Source organism: Dermochelys coriacea, chromosome 1 (assembly GCF_009764565.3).
Source record: "Dermochelys coriacea isolate rDerCor1 chromosome 1, rDerCor1.pri.v4, whole genome shotgun sequence".
Lineage (NCBI taxonomy): Eukaryota > Metazoa > Chordata > Testudines > Dermochelyidae > Dermochelys > Dermochelys coriacea.
In genome coordinates this window covers 351,748,429-351,764,986 of record NC_050068.2, presented here as the reverse complement: position 1 = coordinate 351,764,986, position 16,558 = coordinate 351,748,429, and the positions used below count along the sequence as shown (strand labels likewise).

General features: G+C 53.7%; 1 protein-coding gene across 2 annotated transcripts in view; it reads right to left on the bottom strand.

The window, feature by feature from the left end:
* Positions 1-11,713, bottom strand: part of SND1 (staphylococcal nuclease and tudor domain containing 1) — a 504,867-nt gene extending 493,154 nt beyond the window's left edge. The window contains exon 1 of one of the 2 annotated variants that reach the window (XM_038374172.2): positions 11,345-11,713. In XM_038374172.2, the coding sequence (XP_038230100.1) occupies positions 11,345-11,416 (72 nt within the window). In that variant the 5' untranslated portion in view covers positions 11,417-11,713. Of the gene's footprint in view, positions 1-7,784; positions 7,836-11,344 lie in introns of those variants that run through there. The other variant, XM_038374179.1, reaches the window with a different exon arrangement.
* Between the last annotated feature and the right edge of the window lie 4,845 nt (positions 11,714-16,558).

Below are 16,558 nucleotides of genomic sequence, written 5' to 3'. Positions count from 1 at the left end.
GACAGCCTGCCTCCATCCAACTCAGCAGGATGCTCTGCAAGCACTGGAGTTGCTCTGAGATCAGGTCATTTTCTCAAGGAAGCATTGTTACCCACACACTCTAGGGCACCCCACCTTTAACCGGGTTACACCTTGAGACCCTAGGAACTGGATAATTTAGGCACCCCGACCCTTTCCCAGGGCTCTGGGCAAAAGGCACCTACCCTTACCCAGTTCCTAGGGTTCAGGGCATAATCTTCTGCAGATTTGTGGGGCCTTTTACCAGACAAAGAGACTTATACAGCAATATCCTTAATCACTATTTATTAAGTTACGAAAACAAAATACAAACACTAAGTATACATTGTGCATCACTTCCCATAAGGCAGACAAGCTTTTTCTTGGTGGCCAGTCAAGATTAGATTGTCCATGGCTGCAGTATTCTGCACCATGTGGTTGGCATGGTGTTGAGGTCTGGCAGCTCTGATCTTGGGGCCGTGTCCTGGAGTTGGTTCCAAAGAACTTCTTTTTGGACCCCAGTTTATACGGTGAGTCCTGCTTAGCTGTACCATAACCAAACATTGTAAACTAAAGTACAGTATTTTTCACCAATCCTAGCCCATTACAAAATAATTCTTTAACCAATCAGACCCCAGCACCTTAGCAGATTTAAATCTTGCAAGATTAGTTATGAAACAGACAAACAATCATAGAACCAGAGACCCTCCAGATAAATAGAGAAGTGGGGATCATAAAGACAAAATAAAGTGGGGATTTCACAATCACAACTGTTGATATGGTTCCTTGCCAGACAGAATGCCAAACAAGTTTTCTTTAAACATCTTAAGATCTGTTTCTTTACCTGGTGGGGGTGGGTACTGTTCGGAGAGGAGTACCTCCTTAACAGCCCGATAATACGTTGTTTTGATATAATTTAACGGGAATGTGAGTTTGTGACTTCTACCTAGCTCACGGCTGCTGTCTTTCCATCTGGCTACTGTTCACTGTAGAAAAAGGCCTCAGACTTCACAGCACAGTGGGCTTGCAGACAGGTGGACATGAGCACTGTTCCTAGCTGTGCCTGGACTCCCTTTGTTACCTGGGGTAAGACACTTCACTTCGGGGGCTCAGTTTCCCCATCTGCAAAGGGGACATGTTGACTCTCCTTTGTAAAGTGCTTTGCAATCATTGCGTGAGACATGCTGAGCATTATTACTGTGCATTTTGGGCTTGAGATTCCCATCACAAAAAGCTGAGATTCTAGTCATCATTCCCACAGCAGCCGTCCACAATCAACCTGATTGCAGTCTCTCAAACAGATTATCTTTGCTTAGTCCCCAAAACACACTTTTGCACCCTCTATTAGCTTCTAAACGCCCTCATTCAACCACAGGACCTTGTGCATTCTTGGTACCCCACACACATGGCAGAGCGCATCTCATACCCTCTGTATAGCTTCAGCCCACCCACTGCTCTGCCAGCACCTTCCTCCTTCAGGAATTGGTTCTTAGGAAGCATCTCCTCAAACATTTTCTCAGTTTGTCCCGATTAAAAAAAAGTGCTGTGATTTCCATGGTATTTCAGAGTAAGACCAGGTTCTCCTCCAAAGAAAGTCTAGGATCAGAGAGATCAAAGGGGGCAAGCCACAGAACAGCTCAGGTAGCGGAGGGCATGAAACAGGTAGGCCAGGCACATAACTGGAAACGGTGGCTTCAAGTAGGGATTTGGAGGCCAGAGGATGCTCAAAGAAGGAGACTGTCCCAAGGATAGGGCCAGGCTACAGTAGTCAGTCTTTGGAAGTATAAGGCTACCTGCCCATCATCCTGACACATCAAACTGAGTGAATGGCAGTTCACAATTCCTCTGACAGTATGTGGGACAGCTGCCCTACCTATAGCCCCCCAACCTCTTGGGGATCTGTGCTCCCCCAGTCACCCCACCTACCTCAGGTGTCTTGGGAATACCTACTATGTCCTCAGGATCTGACACCAGTGGTGGAAGGAGACATCCCGGGCTCCGTCTACGCAAACCCATGCCTGCAAAAGAGGGACTCTTCACCTATGTTCCTTTCAATGATCTTCTAGGTTCTCGTCACTGCAATAGTGCTGCTGCCTTCTCTGACTGGGTTTAGTAGCTAACTTCTACTTGTTCTATTATCTGTAGCGCTCAGCTCCAAAGATGCTAACAAGCCCTTGCACAGAACGGGGCTTGCTAAGTGCTCTACATACAGCTGCTTATTCTGCCCCATCTGCAGCTTCTCACAGGACTGTCTCTCTCCTGAGACTCCTGTTCCCTCCTCCCACAGCAATTGGCTAGCAGGCTGAATTACACCAGCATGACCCATCCCAATATGCTCTAGCCACATACTCACATGGCCCTAGCCACCATATCTGAGCCAGCAGTGTGCAGGGTTGGTTGCTATGTACCTTGTGCTCTCAGACCTGCTATTTCCATATACAGCCGGGGGGAGAGGGGTCCTCCCAAGGGAAGATTCATATAATCAGTTTCATTCACTTTCCATCTACTTATTTCATCTGCTTCTCCCTCCTGCCCTGCCAACTTCAGCCCTCCCATACCCCAGCCCCCATTCCTTTACCCTTCCCCAAGGGAGGTTGCATCCACCCAGGTAATACCACAGTAGCACTGCACCTCTTCAAGCAAGCATCCACAGAACCAGCTTTCTGCCCATTAACTGTGGCAGGATGAACAGTGCCTATCTCCCCTCATTTCAGCACAGCAGGGAGGAAAGTTCCCATGCTAATGCCTGGGGTCTTGGCTGGAAACAGTTCTCCAGAAGGAAATTAAATTTCAGCAGCTACTTCTTAAGAACTGGTCTAACAGGGTGAAAAATCTGATTACAGGACCCAAGGAACTGGCAGTGTGGAGATAGCAGCAGCCAGTGCCCATTCTACTCAGTGCCTACAATGGGCCAGACAAACTGCAACCTACCTCAGCTACCATACAAAGACATGACCACAGAGACTGCAGGGGTGGGAAGGTGATGATCCAGCTTGATCTAAGCAGGATGGAAACGAGAGCACTGGATGACAGGACATGCAGGTCTGACTCATGGGCATAACCCAAACTATTTCCAGCCTAGAACTCTTCCGATTAAGCTTGCTCCATTGCCATCAAGTGAAGTTTGGGATTCCTGATGGTTAAAGGCAGCGCTGGGGCTTCAAAACCTTACTGCAGCTAGTACCTGCAGCCCATGACCAACTGCAAGCTACTTTGAGCTTGAATCAACCACCAACTCCCACACATTAAAATGAGCTGCCATTTAGCCTATGACTGCAGCATGGACTGCATTTAACATGTATGTAATTATCCAGCCAGCTGGGAGAGCCAGGTGACCTAAGCCACAGAAAGGAACAGCCATTGCAGTGCACTCAGGGCAAAAAGACCTTGTGTGAGACATTTAAGCTTCTCTTTCCCTTTGTGCAGGGGCTCGGGGGCCCATTTCTCAGCTCCCCAAACTCCCCAGGTTTCCCCACATGTGTAGGAAAATGTACCCAAAAGGTGCAAAAACAAAATTAAGAGGGGTGCCAGAACATCTGTAAAGAAAAAACTGCAGGTCAGCGAGTTGGAAGTGTGACCTTTAGTGGAGAAATAATGCCCCAAGTCACCTTCCTGAGGGTCATTCCCACTAGGACTATGCCAGCCTGGACTCAGTTACATTGTAAGAGTGCCAACAATGTGCTAGGTATTTTCCTAACACAAGGAGGACACACTCCCTACCCTGAAGACACTAGAATGAGAAAGGCAAAAACAGGAAGAGTGGGGAAGAGTATAGCACACACAAGCAGAGCAACAGGCTGGTAGCTCTGCTTTTGGGGGACTGCATAAGCTATCCCCCCACTGCCCTCCTACATAGAAATTACTCCCTAGGTAATTTCTCGCAGACTTCATATGAACTTAAGAACGGCCACACTGGGTCAGACCAATGGTCCATCGAGCCCAGTATCCTGTCTTCCTACAATGGCCAGTGCCAGGTGTTTCAGAGAGAATAAACAGAACACAGCAATTTATCGACCGATCCATCCCGTTGTCCCATCCCAACCTTACAGCAATCGTGGCTCTAGAGGGTGTCCCATGCACAATGGATGGCACAGAAAACAGACTGCTATGGAAGAGGTGGACAGATGAGTCAACAAGGCTAGCACTGCTGTGGAGGGATAAGGATGATAAACATGGTCCACTAAGGAGAGTCAGAAACATGAAGGGCCTTGAATGCAAGAACAAAAAGCTTGATGCGGTGGAAAGGGGACCAGTGGAGGGATTCACTGCTGGGGAGCAAACAGGGTAATATGGTCAGGCAGGTGAGTTTGTGAACCAAAGAGAGTCAAGGCAGCCAGAAAGGAGGCTGCTGTAGAAATGGTCTTGAAGGGGAAGAGGTAGTGGCCAGACAGGGGACTGGTGAGCTGACCCAGTGCTGAAGGCTGAATGAGGAGTCCAGAGGTCAAATGGGCCATCAGAAAGGGAATTATCGAAGAAGAGAGTGGGATTTTGCAAAGAGGAAGGTGACTGGATGGGGCCCTGCAGGTGACAGCTACATGTAGAGAAGAGCACGACCACCATTCCAATGAAGCAGGAAGGCTTAGAAAAAGCCGCAGGAGGGATTCCCATCCCATCATCATCCTCAGTCTCAAAGAGGGAGGCAACAACTCTGAGGAACTGTCCCAATCTGAGGCATCAAGAGAGGAGGTTTTGGAACAAACTGATAAATAAAACAGCAATAAATCACCAAGGCCAGATAAGGTTCACCCAAGTTCTGAAGGAACTGAAATTGCAAAATTACTAACTGTAGTATGGAATCTCACTTAAATCAGCTGCTGTACCAGAAGACTAGAGGATAGATAATGTAAAGCCAATTTTAAAAAGGCTCCAGTGGTGATCTTGGCAATTACAGGCCGGTAAGCCTGACTTCAGTACCAGTCAAACTGCTTGAAACTATAGGAAAGAACAGAATTATCAGACACAGATGAACATAATTTGTCAGGGGAAGAGTCAACATGTCTTTTGTAAGGAAAATTATGTCTCACCCAGTCTATCAGAATTCTTTGAGGGGGTCAACACACACACACAAAGGTGATCCAGTGGATATACCACACTTGGACTTTCAAAAAGCCTTTGACAGGATCCCTCACCAAAGGCTCTTAAAGCAAAGTAAGCGGTCATGGAAGAAGAGGGAAGGTCTTCCCATGGATCAGTAACTGGTTAAAATATAGGAAACAAAGGGCATGAATAAATGGTCAGTTTTCAGAATAGAGAGAGGTAAATAGTGGGGTTCCCGAAAGATTTTTACTGGGACCAGTGCTGTTCAACATTTTCATAAATATTCTGGAAAAAGGGATAAACCGTGAAGTGGCAAAATTTGCAGATGATACAAAACTACTCAAGATAGTTAAGTCCAAAGCAATCTCACAGAACTGGATGACTGGGCAACAAATTGGCAGATGAAATTCAGTGCTGATAAATGCAAAGTAATGCATATTGGAAAACATAATTGGAAGTATTTCTTCACACAGTGCAGAGTCAACCTGTGGAACTCTTTGCCAGAGAATGTTGTGAAGGCCCAAACTATAACTGGGTTCACAAAAAGAACTAGATAAATTCATAAAGGAAAGGTCAAGTAACCAAGATAGTCAGGGATGCAACCCCATGCTCTGAGTGTCCCTAAACCTCTGACTGTCAGAAGCTGGGACTGGATAACAGGGGATGGTAACTTGGTAATTGCCCAGTTCTGTTCATTCCCTCTGAAGCACCTGGGATTGATCACTGTCAGAAGACAGGACACTGGGCTAGATGGACCATTGGTCTGATTCAGTATGGCTGTTATGTTCTTAAGGAGAGGCTACCCAGGAACTGGTGCCATACACACCCTGCTCCCACTTGATGAGCAAGTTGCAAGGCAACAGGTGGGTGAACAAAATACAAAGCATCACCCCATCTTCCATCCAATCCCCATCAAATCACCTCAGGATGGATGCACTTAACTCCCCACCCTTACCCCCTTTTGTCTCCCACAAGGGTCTGGCTCTCACTCTTCCCAGCAGTTCACCCCATAGGAGTGACCAGACAGCACATGTGAAAAATTGGGACGGGACGGGGGGGTAATGGGAGCCTATATAAGAAAAAGACCCAAAAATCAGAACTGTCCCTATAAAATCAGGACATCTGGTCACCCTATCATCCCCCACACAGGCAGCAGCATGCAGAGCTGCTGGATACAGGACTCCTGGGGTCTATTCCCAGTTCCACCCACTTGCTGCCTAACCTTAAGCTGGTCCACAGCACCTCAGAGTACAGCATCATGAGGCTTGTGTGTAAAGTGCCTTGAGCATACCTGGTGGAAGATACTATAGGGGTATGAAATCCAGACTCATCACCAAAGGGAAGCTTCTAACTGGCCCAGGGAACAGTCCTTCCCCAATTGCCACCAGGTACTCTTACATCTAGGCTGCATTTGCCAGATGCAAAATCCTTCGCTGTAAGAAAGTTTGACATTGCAACAGATTTACACTTTAGCATGAACAGGGAAGTGATTCATTGATTTTTAGAATGAGAAAGGGAGCAAAACTTAACTGGCTTTGCTTCAAACCAGTGCCAATCTCCGGCAGCCATCGCACAGCCTGCAACGACTTCACTTTACTATTTCCAGTGCACTTCCAGGAGCACAGGGAGGTCAGGTTTTACCGTTTTACAAGTTATCAATGCATTCCAGGGTGCACAGCTGCCGTGAAAGTCATTCAGGTGGCTTGAACCCCTGGGTCTCATCCCTCAACTCCTAGATCACACAGTTATAACCTCACATCAGGGAATGTGGGTTACTTGAAGAGAAGAGATAAAAATTTCAATAAAATAGGTGCATAAGCTGCCAAAAATGCTCCCTAAATCTCTATTCCTCAAAGCGAAGTTCCCAGCTCAAACATGAATTCCCCGAAGCAAAGATTCTGAACAATAGGAATTGGCCAGAGAGAAAAGTCTAAGGCTGCAAGATATGCTGGTGAAATCTCTCTTGGATATTTTTCTTACCCCCACATCACTGTAGTATCTAAGTTCTGCAATCTTTGATGTAGTTATCCTCCACCCTCCTGTGAAATAGAGCAATACTAGTATTCCCACTGGACATCTATGGAACTGAGAGAGAGTAAGTGACTTGCCCTGGGGCACAGAGGAGGTCTGAGGTAAAGCAGATATTGAACCCAGGTCTCCCACAGCCCAAACTAGCACTCTAGCCACTGGACCGTAGCCATCTAAAAAAAATTATATTATAAACACACACAAGTTTTTACTACCCTAAAGGCTGTTTAGCAAGCATTAGAAAATGCTTTGCATAATTGCAATTTGAAGAAAACTTCCAACTCAGCTGAGAAACAGCAGTTTAGCAAACTAAATCTAACTGAAAATTAAGCCAAATTCGCATAAAACTCCATCTGTAGCTCATGCTCACGCCCTGCTATTCTGCAACATTGTCTGTTTTAAGAAAGCATATGCCAGTCTCACTTGCTCTCCAAAGGAAGTGGCAGAAGAAACAAGCTTTGTACTTCTGACAACTACATTCACTTGTTCACGAAGCTGAGACATTTCAAATTTAACCTTCAATAATGCAGAGTTTCTCACAAGTGTTTAGCACATACCAGTTAATGCCCCCAAAGTCATGCCCTGATATAAACAGAAAGTTGAAAGAACTTTGTTTATAGGATTTGTTGCATTGGCTCAGGAGCCCAGGCCTAAGTTTTCCTATCTGGAATCCTAAAGTTAGGGAACTTAAACCTGCACCAAGGGACCTAAATAAAAATTACCTGATTTCCAACAAGCAGGACGCCTACAGTTCCCATTAACTTCAATGAGACACATAGGTGTTCAGTATTCCTAAAAAAATTAAGGTATTTTTAATTGAAGGTCAAGCCCTGAATTATGAGCCTAACTTTAGACATGATTAGACATGAACGAGCCTCAAATAGCGACCTAAGTCTGCTACTCCACAACACAACAAAAACCTGCGTGCACCCAACTGTACCATTCTGCTGATGGAAGAGTTCCTTCCTGACCCCTACATGCAATCAGTTTGTACCCTGAAGCAGGACACTTGATTTCCCCTTTAATCACAGCCTGCAAAGCTACAATTGTTAGGCCATAAAATTATCCAGTCACTGCACTCCTCTCGGTAACCTCCTGAGGCAATGGATGCCACAAGGATGATTATTCTGCATAAAGTAGCATTTATTTCTATTGGATCTAAATTCACTACCCTTCAATTTCCATCAAGTGACCTCCTGCAAAAAGAGCTGCTGGCCCCAAAGTGAAATTTAGAGTTTTAGTCTCATGTGCCCTGAGAGCAAAACTGCTGCAGAAGCTCCTTTAGCCTGCTCAAGCACCTTATACTGGGGGAAGGGAACAGAAGATAACAGGAAAGGGACAAAACATCCAAAGAGGAAGAAATGCTGGAAGGAAATAAAAGCACATGCTTCAATTTGGGGTGGAGACTAGATGAGTCTCCTCTGCCTGCTAATCTAGCAGGGATAGCAAGTAACAGCATCAGTAGTCCCCATCCCTGCCTTCAAAATTTGGAATCCCTTTCTGTGGGAGATTCAATACAGCTAAAGAACTGTTCTAAATATATACTCGCCCCTAATCCACATCTGGTTTAGAATGGTGCATCTTTTACTCTGTTGCACAGCACTCCCTCCTGACAGACCTCTTACCATCAATCACCTATCAGTTTGCCAACTGTATTTCATAGATTTTGTATATACAGTAGGACTAGAGACCTCAGTGCACTGGGTACCATATATACCTTTTTAACATTAGGGATGTACTTGTTTTCCACACAGACTACTCAGCTGATTTGCGTGAAAACTTATCTTGGAGCAGAGACTAAGCCTGAAAAATCTCTACTCTTTCGGGCTGAGAAGGGTCTAACCACAGACCTAGGGCCAACCCTAAATCCGACAGCATTCAGTCTGGCAGACGAATCAGGAAGTCCGATGCTCCAAATGCATCCGATGAAGTGAGCTGTAGCTCACGAAAGCTTATGCTCTAATAAATTTGTTAGTCTCTAAGGTGCCACAAGTCCTCCTTTTCTTTTCACATTCCCTAGGATCTCTAGCAGCAGTCTAGCAACTCGAAGCTGGTTAAAACTCTAGTTACATTTTTAAACCTACTATGTACATCCCCTTTGGGGAGCTTGTGAAAGAGCTAAACAAGGAGTAAACCTTTCCAGTTTCAGCCCTACAGGGCACACTGAAAGCTCTGGAAAGTCAGTGGGTTAAGCCCTCTGGTGGTAAAAAGCCCACATGAGCTGTGGTGAACAAGATGAGGGTCCCTTCTTGGAGGAAGGCTGAGGGGAGCAACAACTTCTGAACCACTCTGCAAGCAGAGATATGACCCCACCCCCGGCTCCCCAGAGCACCCCCTTGTGCTGCTGCCTTCCCTAGAAGACCGGTCCCTTCAGAGCATAGCATGGCACGGATCAGGGCCAATGCCCAGATCCCCCTAGGATTCTGTGCTGCACAAAAGTTGAAACTGTGCTAGCAATACTTGCATCACCTGCACAGATCCAGCACTGCTTCCCAGGCCAGCATGAACAGGGTTCTTTTTTCTGAACATGTTTAAAGTGGTGATAAGGACAAACTAGGAGAGAGTGAGGCATGACCACTGTAAAATCTCCTTGCCTCCATAGGTTTGGGCATGGCCCCCTGACCTGCTAGTAACAGTCTGACTTTAGGACAGGTGCTAGCACCGGTTAACAGGGCCTGTATGGAAACAACCCACCAGCTTCAGCTCCCCTCACACACCCCAACCCAACCAGAAAAAACAAGTCTCAGTTTCCACCAGCCCCTTCATTCTCTTCCCCCCTCCCCGCCAAATAACTGAGCTGTGTGTCTTGTACTCTCTCCTCTCCCACAGACGAGGTTCTCATCTGAAAAACCTAGCCTCCCCACAGACTCCCATCAGTCCAGACAACAGCAAAGAATTAGACTTTGTGGTTCCATAGTGGGGCTTGCTGCAAACACCACTGGCTGGGGCCAATACAGATGGAAGTGGAGGGCAATACACCAACCCCAAGCTAGATCTCTCCCACCAGCACACAGATCAATTCCAAAACAGAAAACACACTGCACTCCCACCTCATTAACTCTCTTAGCCCCCCAGACAAACGCAGACACCCCCACGGCAAGCAGCACGTGTCCATGTCCCTCCCCCACCATTCTGCACCCCGTTCGTGGCTCATCCCAAGCAGTCTCCCTCCAGACTCACCGAGGAGCGAGTTTTTTATCCAGCTACTGAAAACTTTGCTGCCCTGGAACCACTTGTGCAAAGCCAATGGAAAGCCTGCCCTGGACATAAGGGCCTGCCAATCCATCAGGGTAAAGTACATACCCACCAATCCTTGGGTTCAGGCCCCTCCCCGCAGGTACGGGGCATGCCCTCACCAACCCCGAGGAGGAACACATGCCCATCCACATGACAAGAGCAATCCCTGAGCCGCTTCCAGGTCTCCAGCTTTGTGGGAGGGCAGAGAACATGCCCCAGCCCCCAATCCCGGCAAGACTGGAGGACATGTCCAACCCCCGCCCCCGTAGGAAGGCCTCCTGGCCCGCAGGAAATCCACCGCCGTGGACAAGTCTCAGGCCCGACTAGACACAAGGCAGGACGTTGCCAGCCCCCTACTTAGCACCCCTCTGCCTTGAGACCTCGGCCCGGGATGAGCCGCCTGGGACCAGACCCACCGAGAGCACCTGGCTCATGCAGGGACGAGTCAGCAGCGGCCAGGCCTGGCAGCGACCGAGGGGCCAGGCAGCCTCCAGCCGCCTTGCCCAGGAGGAGCGGCGGGATGGCGGCTGCAACGCAGGGGAGCAGGGGGTGGTTAGAGCAAGGGCGGCCTGGTAGGGTAAGGCAGGGCAGGGCACAGGCCCGGGTGCCAGACGGGGGGTTCAAAGGCGGGGCAGGGGGCGATGAGAGCGAGGGCGGCCCGGCAGGACAGGGGCGGCCGCGCGGGGCACAGGCCCGGAGGGGGGGGGGGGCCGCGCGGGGCACAGGCCCGGAGGGGGGGGGGGGCGGCCGCGCGGGGCACAGGCCCGGAGGGGGGGGGGGGGCGGCCGCGCGGGGCACAGGCCCGGAGGGGGGGGGGGGCCGCCGCGCGGGGCACAGGCCCGGCAGGACAGGGGCGGCCGCGCGGGGCACAGGCCCGGAGGGGGGGGGCCCGCGCGGGGCACAGGCCCGGAGGGGGGGGGGGGCCGCGCTGCAGAGGCAGCGGGACGGAGCCGGGGGCCAGGCACCAGCGCGGGAGCCCCGGGCCGGAGCGTCCCGCTCGGCGAACGGGACACCAGACCCGGCCCCGGCCGGTCCCGGCTCTCACCATCTTGACGATGCCGCGCTGCAGCGCGAGGGGCGCGGCGGGGCCGCTCTGGCCGGGGACGGCGGAGGCCATGGCGAGCCGGGTCGGGCGCGCTGAGGCGAGGGGAGCGCGGAGCGGACGCAACCGACTCAGCCGGCGGTAACGTAGGGGGGAAGAGCGCTCACCGCCGCCGATATTTATGCCTCCCGCCACCCCGCGCAGGCGCGCTGAGCTCGGGACTCCCCCGGCCGACCAATCAACGACCCGTCCTCCAGGCCCCGCCCCTTTCTGCCAGGCCAATCCGCGCGCGGGGCCGCAACATGAGCCCGATAGACCTTAGTCGCAATGACGTCACCGGGGCGAGGGCGGGGCTTCCGGGGCACGCGGGGCGCGGACACGTCGGCAAAGGCTCGGCTGCCCTGGCCCCACGTGTGACTGTGCCCCGCCCCCTCTGATTTCCCCGCCCCGCGGCTTAGCCCGGAGTGACCCCCCCCGCACCTGCCCCCACCGCTCAGCCCCGGGACCCGGGAGTGACCCCCCCGCACCTGGCCCCACCCCCACTCAGCCCCCGGGATGGGGGGGACACCTGTAGTGACCCCCCGCCACATGGACCCCACCGCTCAGCCCTGTGACAGGGGGGACCCCAGAGTGACCCCCCCGCACCTGCCCCCACTGCTCAGCCCCTGGGACGGAGGGACCCCGGAGTGACCCCCCCCCGCACCTGCCCCCACCCCACCGCTCAGCCCCCGGGACAGGGGGCGGACCCGGAGTGACCCCCCGACACCTGACCCCCGCCGCTCACACCACTCAGCCCTGGGACTGGGGGGACCCCGGAGTGACCCCCCTCACCTGCCCCCAACCCATCGCTCAGCCCCCGGGATGGGGGGGACCCGGAGTGATCCCCCGACACCTGACCCCCATCGCTCACACCACTCAGCCCTGGGACTGGGGGGACCCCGGAGTGACCCCCCTCACCTGCCCCCACCCCATCGCTCAGCCCCCGGGGTGGGGGGGACCCGGAGTGATCCCCCGACACCTGACCCCCATCGCTCACACCACTCAGCCCTGGGACTGGGGGGACCCCGGAGTGACCCCACCGCACCTGCCCCCACCACTCAGCCCCGGGACGGGGGGACCCCGGAGTGACCCCCCCGCACCTGCCCCCACCCCATCGCTCAGCCCCCTGGATGTGGGGGGAGCTGGAGTGACCCCCCTGCCACCTGGCCCCCACCACTCACACCGCTCAGCCCTGGGACGGGGGGGACCCCGGAGTGACCCCCCCACACCCGCCCCCACCCCACCGCTCAGCCCCCGGGATGGGGGAACCCCGGAGTGACCCCCCCGCACCTGGCCCCACCCCACCGCTCTGCCCCCGGGACAGGGGGACCCCGGAATGACCCCCCCGCACCTGGCCCCCACCGCTGAGCCCCAGGACAGGGGGACCCCGGAGTGACCCCCCCACACCTGCCCCCACCCCAACTCTCAGCCCCCGGGACAGGGGGGGACCTGGAGTGACCCCCCGCCACCTGGACCCCACCACTCAGCCCTGGGACGGGGGGGACCCCAGAGTGACCTCCCCGCACCTGCCCCCACTGCTCAGCCCCTGGGATGGAGGGACCCCGGAGTTACCACCCCGCACCTGCCCCCATCCCATCGCTCAGCCATCGGGATGAGGGGGAACCCGGAGTTTACCCCTGACCCCACTGCTCAGCCCTGGGACAGGGGGGACCCCAGCATGACCCCCACACACCTGTCCCCACCGCTCGGCCCCGGGACGGGGGGGACCCCAGAGTGTCCCCCCGCACCTGCCCCCACTGCTCAGCCCCGGGACGGGGGGGACCCCAGAGTGACCCACACACACCTGCCCTCACCGCTCAGCCCCCAGGACGGGGGGGACCCCAGAGTGTCCCCCCACACCTGCCCCCACTGCTCAGCCCTGGGACGGGGGGACCCCAGAGTGACACCCCTGACCCCACTGCTCAGCCCCGGGATAGGGGGACCCCGGAGTTACCCCCACACACACCCTTCCCCCACCCCACCGTTCAGTGCTGCGACAGGGGGCCCTGGTGTGACCCCCTTGCACCCACCCCCACTATTCACCCCCTGGGACGGGGGACCCCGGAGTGACCCCCCAGCTCACTGCGCAGCCCCAGGACAGGGGGACCCCAGAGTGACCCCCCAGCACCTGCCCCCTACTCTACCGCTCAACCCCTGGGTTGGGGGGGCCAGAGTGACCCCACAAACATCTGCCCTCACCGCTCAGCCCATGGGACGGGAGGGACCCCAAAGTGATTCCCACCCAGCACCCGCCCCCCGGCCCACCACTTAGCCCCCGGGATGGGGGGACCAGAGTGACCTCCCCCAGCCCACCGCTCAACCCCCAGGACAAGGGACCCTGGAGTGACCCCCCCCCAGCACCTGTCCCCACCTCTCAGCCCCTGGGATGGGGAACCCTGGAGTGATCCCACCCAGGACAGGGGATCCCAGAGTGCCCCCCAGCACATGCCCCCCAGCCCACCATGTGGCTCAGCCCCCCACACAGGGGATCCCTGGTTTCACTCCCCCATCCCCCAAGCACCTGACTCTCAGCCCACCATTCAGTTCAGCCCCTGGGATGGGGGAACCCCAGAGTGGCACCCCACCCCGTGGTTCAGCCCCCAGGACAGGGGGACTCCAGTGTGATCCCCCACCACCTGCCTCCCAGCCCATCCCACAGCTCAGACCCGGAGACAGGGGAACCCCAATGTCACCCCACCACCACCTGACCCCCAACCCACCCCACCACTCAGCCCTCAGGACAGGGGTGACCCCACCAGCAGCTGGCCCTCAGCCCGCCCCATGGCTCAGCCCCCAGAAATGGGACCCCTGGAGTGACCCCCCTCCACAGCACCTATCCCCCCTGCAGGGGAAAAGACCTGCCCAACCCCAGCTCCCAAAATGACCCCCCCCCCAGCACCTGCCCTTCAGCCCACCGCATGCCTCAGCCCTTAGGATGGGGGGACCCTGGAGTGAGCCCCTACCACCATCTCCCCCCAGCCCACTCCATGGTTCAGGCCCTGGGTGACCCCACCCTACCAGCCATCCCCACAGGTTAGCACCCAGGACAGGGGACTCAGAGCACCCCCCTTCCATAGCACCTAGCCTCCCTGCAGGGGAAAGGACCTGCCCAACCCCTCTTCCACCACAGTTCATCATCTGGACAGGGAGGCCCCATAGTAAATCCCCTTCCTTTAGGGGAAAGGATCTGTCTGCCCAAATCTCCCACAACCCAGTCCATGACTCAGCACCCAGGGACAATTAGGAACCCCAAAGTAACACCTCCAACACCAAGCCCCCAGGAGGGTCAATGACCTCCCCAAATCCACTGACCTCCAATGCACCCCACCATTCAGCACCTGGGGACAAGGGGAGACCCCAGCATAACTGCCCCACACCAATAAGCCCCCATCCCTCACAAAGGGAAAGCACTTAATTATCGTGATGTGACGGAGAGACTGCCGAGACTCATCAAGCCCTCGGATCGCTACCCCTTCCTGCTTCTCCACGTGGGCACCAATGATACTGCCAAGAATGACCTTGAGCGGATCACTGCGGACTACGTGGCTCTGGGAAGAAGGATAAAGGAGTTGGAGGCGCAAGTGGTGTTCTCGTCCATCCTCCCCGTGGAAGGAAAAGGCCTGGGTAGGGACCGTCGAATCGTGGAGGTCAACGAATGGCTACGCAGGTGGTGTCGGAGAGAAGGCTTTGGATTCTTTGACCATGGGATGGTGTTCCATGAAGGAGGAGTGCTGGGCAGAGACGGGCTCCATCTTACGAAGAGAGGGAAGAACATCTTTGCCAGCAGGCTGGCTAACCTAGTGAGGAGGGCTTTAAACTAGGTTCACCGGGGGAAGGAGACCAAAGCCCTGAGGTAAGTGGGAAAGCGGGATACCGGGAGGAAGCACAGGCAGGAAGGTCTGTGAGGGGAGGGCTCCTGCCTCATACTGGGAATGAGGGGCGATCAACAGGTTATCTCAAGTGCTTATATACAAATGCACAAAGCCTTGGAAACAAGCAGGGAGAACTGGAGGTCCTGGTGATGTCAAGGAATTATGACGTGATTGGAATAACAGAGACTTGGTGGGATAACTCACATGACTGGAGTACAGTCATGGATGGTTATAAACTGTTCAGGAAGGACAGGCAGGGCAGAAAAGGTGGGGGAGTAGCACTGTATGTAAGGGAGCAGTATGACTGCTCAGAGCTCCGGTACGAAACTGTGGAAAAACCTGAGTGTCTCTGGATTAAGTTTAGAAGTGTGTGCAACAAGAGTGATGTCATGGTGGGAGTCTGCTATAGACCACCGGACCAGGGGGATGAGGTGGATGAGGCTTTCTTCCGGCAACTCACGGAAGCTACTAGATCGCATGCCCTGATTCTCATGGGTGACTTTAATTTTCCTGATATCTGCTGGGAGAGCAATACAGCGGTGCATAGACAATCCAGGAAGTTTTTGGAAAGCGTAGGGGACAATTTCCTGGTGCAAGTGCTAGGGGAGCCAACTAGGGGGAGCGCTTTTCTCGACCTGCTGCTCACAAACCGGGTAGAATTAGTGGGGGAAGCAAAAGTGGATGGGAATCTGGGAGGCAGTGACCATGAGTTGGTTGAGTTCAGGATCCTGACGCAGGGAAGAAAGGTAAGCAGCAGGATACGGACCCTGGACTTCAGGAAAGCAGACTTTGACTCCCTCAGGGAACAGATGGCCAGGATCCCCTGGGGGACTAACATGAAAGGGAAGGGAGTCCAGGAGAGCTGGCTGTATTTCAAGGAATCCCTGTTGAGGTTACAGGGACAAACCATCCCGATGAGTCGAAAGAATAGTAAATATGGCAGGCGACCAGCTTGGCTTAATGGTGAAATCCTAGCGGATCTTAAACATAAAAAAGAAGCTTACAAGAAGTGGAAGGTTGGACATATGACCAGGGAAGAGTATAAAAATATTGCTCGGGCATGTAGGAAAGATATCAGGAGGGCCAAATCGCACCTGGAGCTGCAGCTAGCAAGAGATGTCAAGAGTAACAAGAAGGGTTTCTTCAGGTATGTTGGCAACAAGAAGAAAGCCAAGGAAAGTGTGGGCCCCTTACTGAATGAGGGAGGCAAGCTAGTGACAGAGGATGTGGAAAAAGCTAATGTACTCAATGCTTTTTTTGCCTCTGTTTTCACTAACAAGGTCAGCTCCCAGACTGCTGTGCTGGG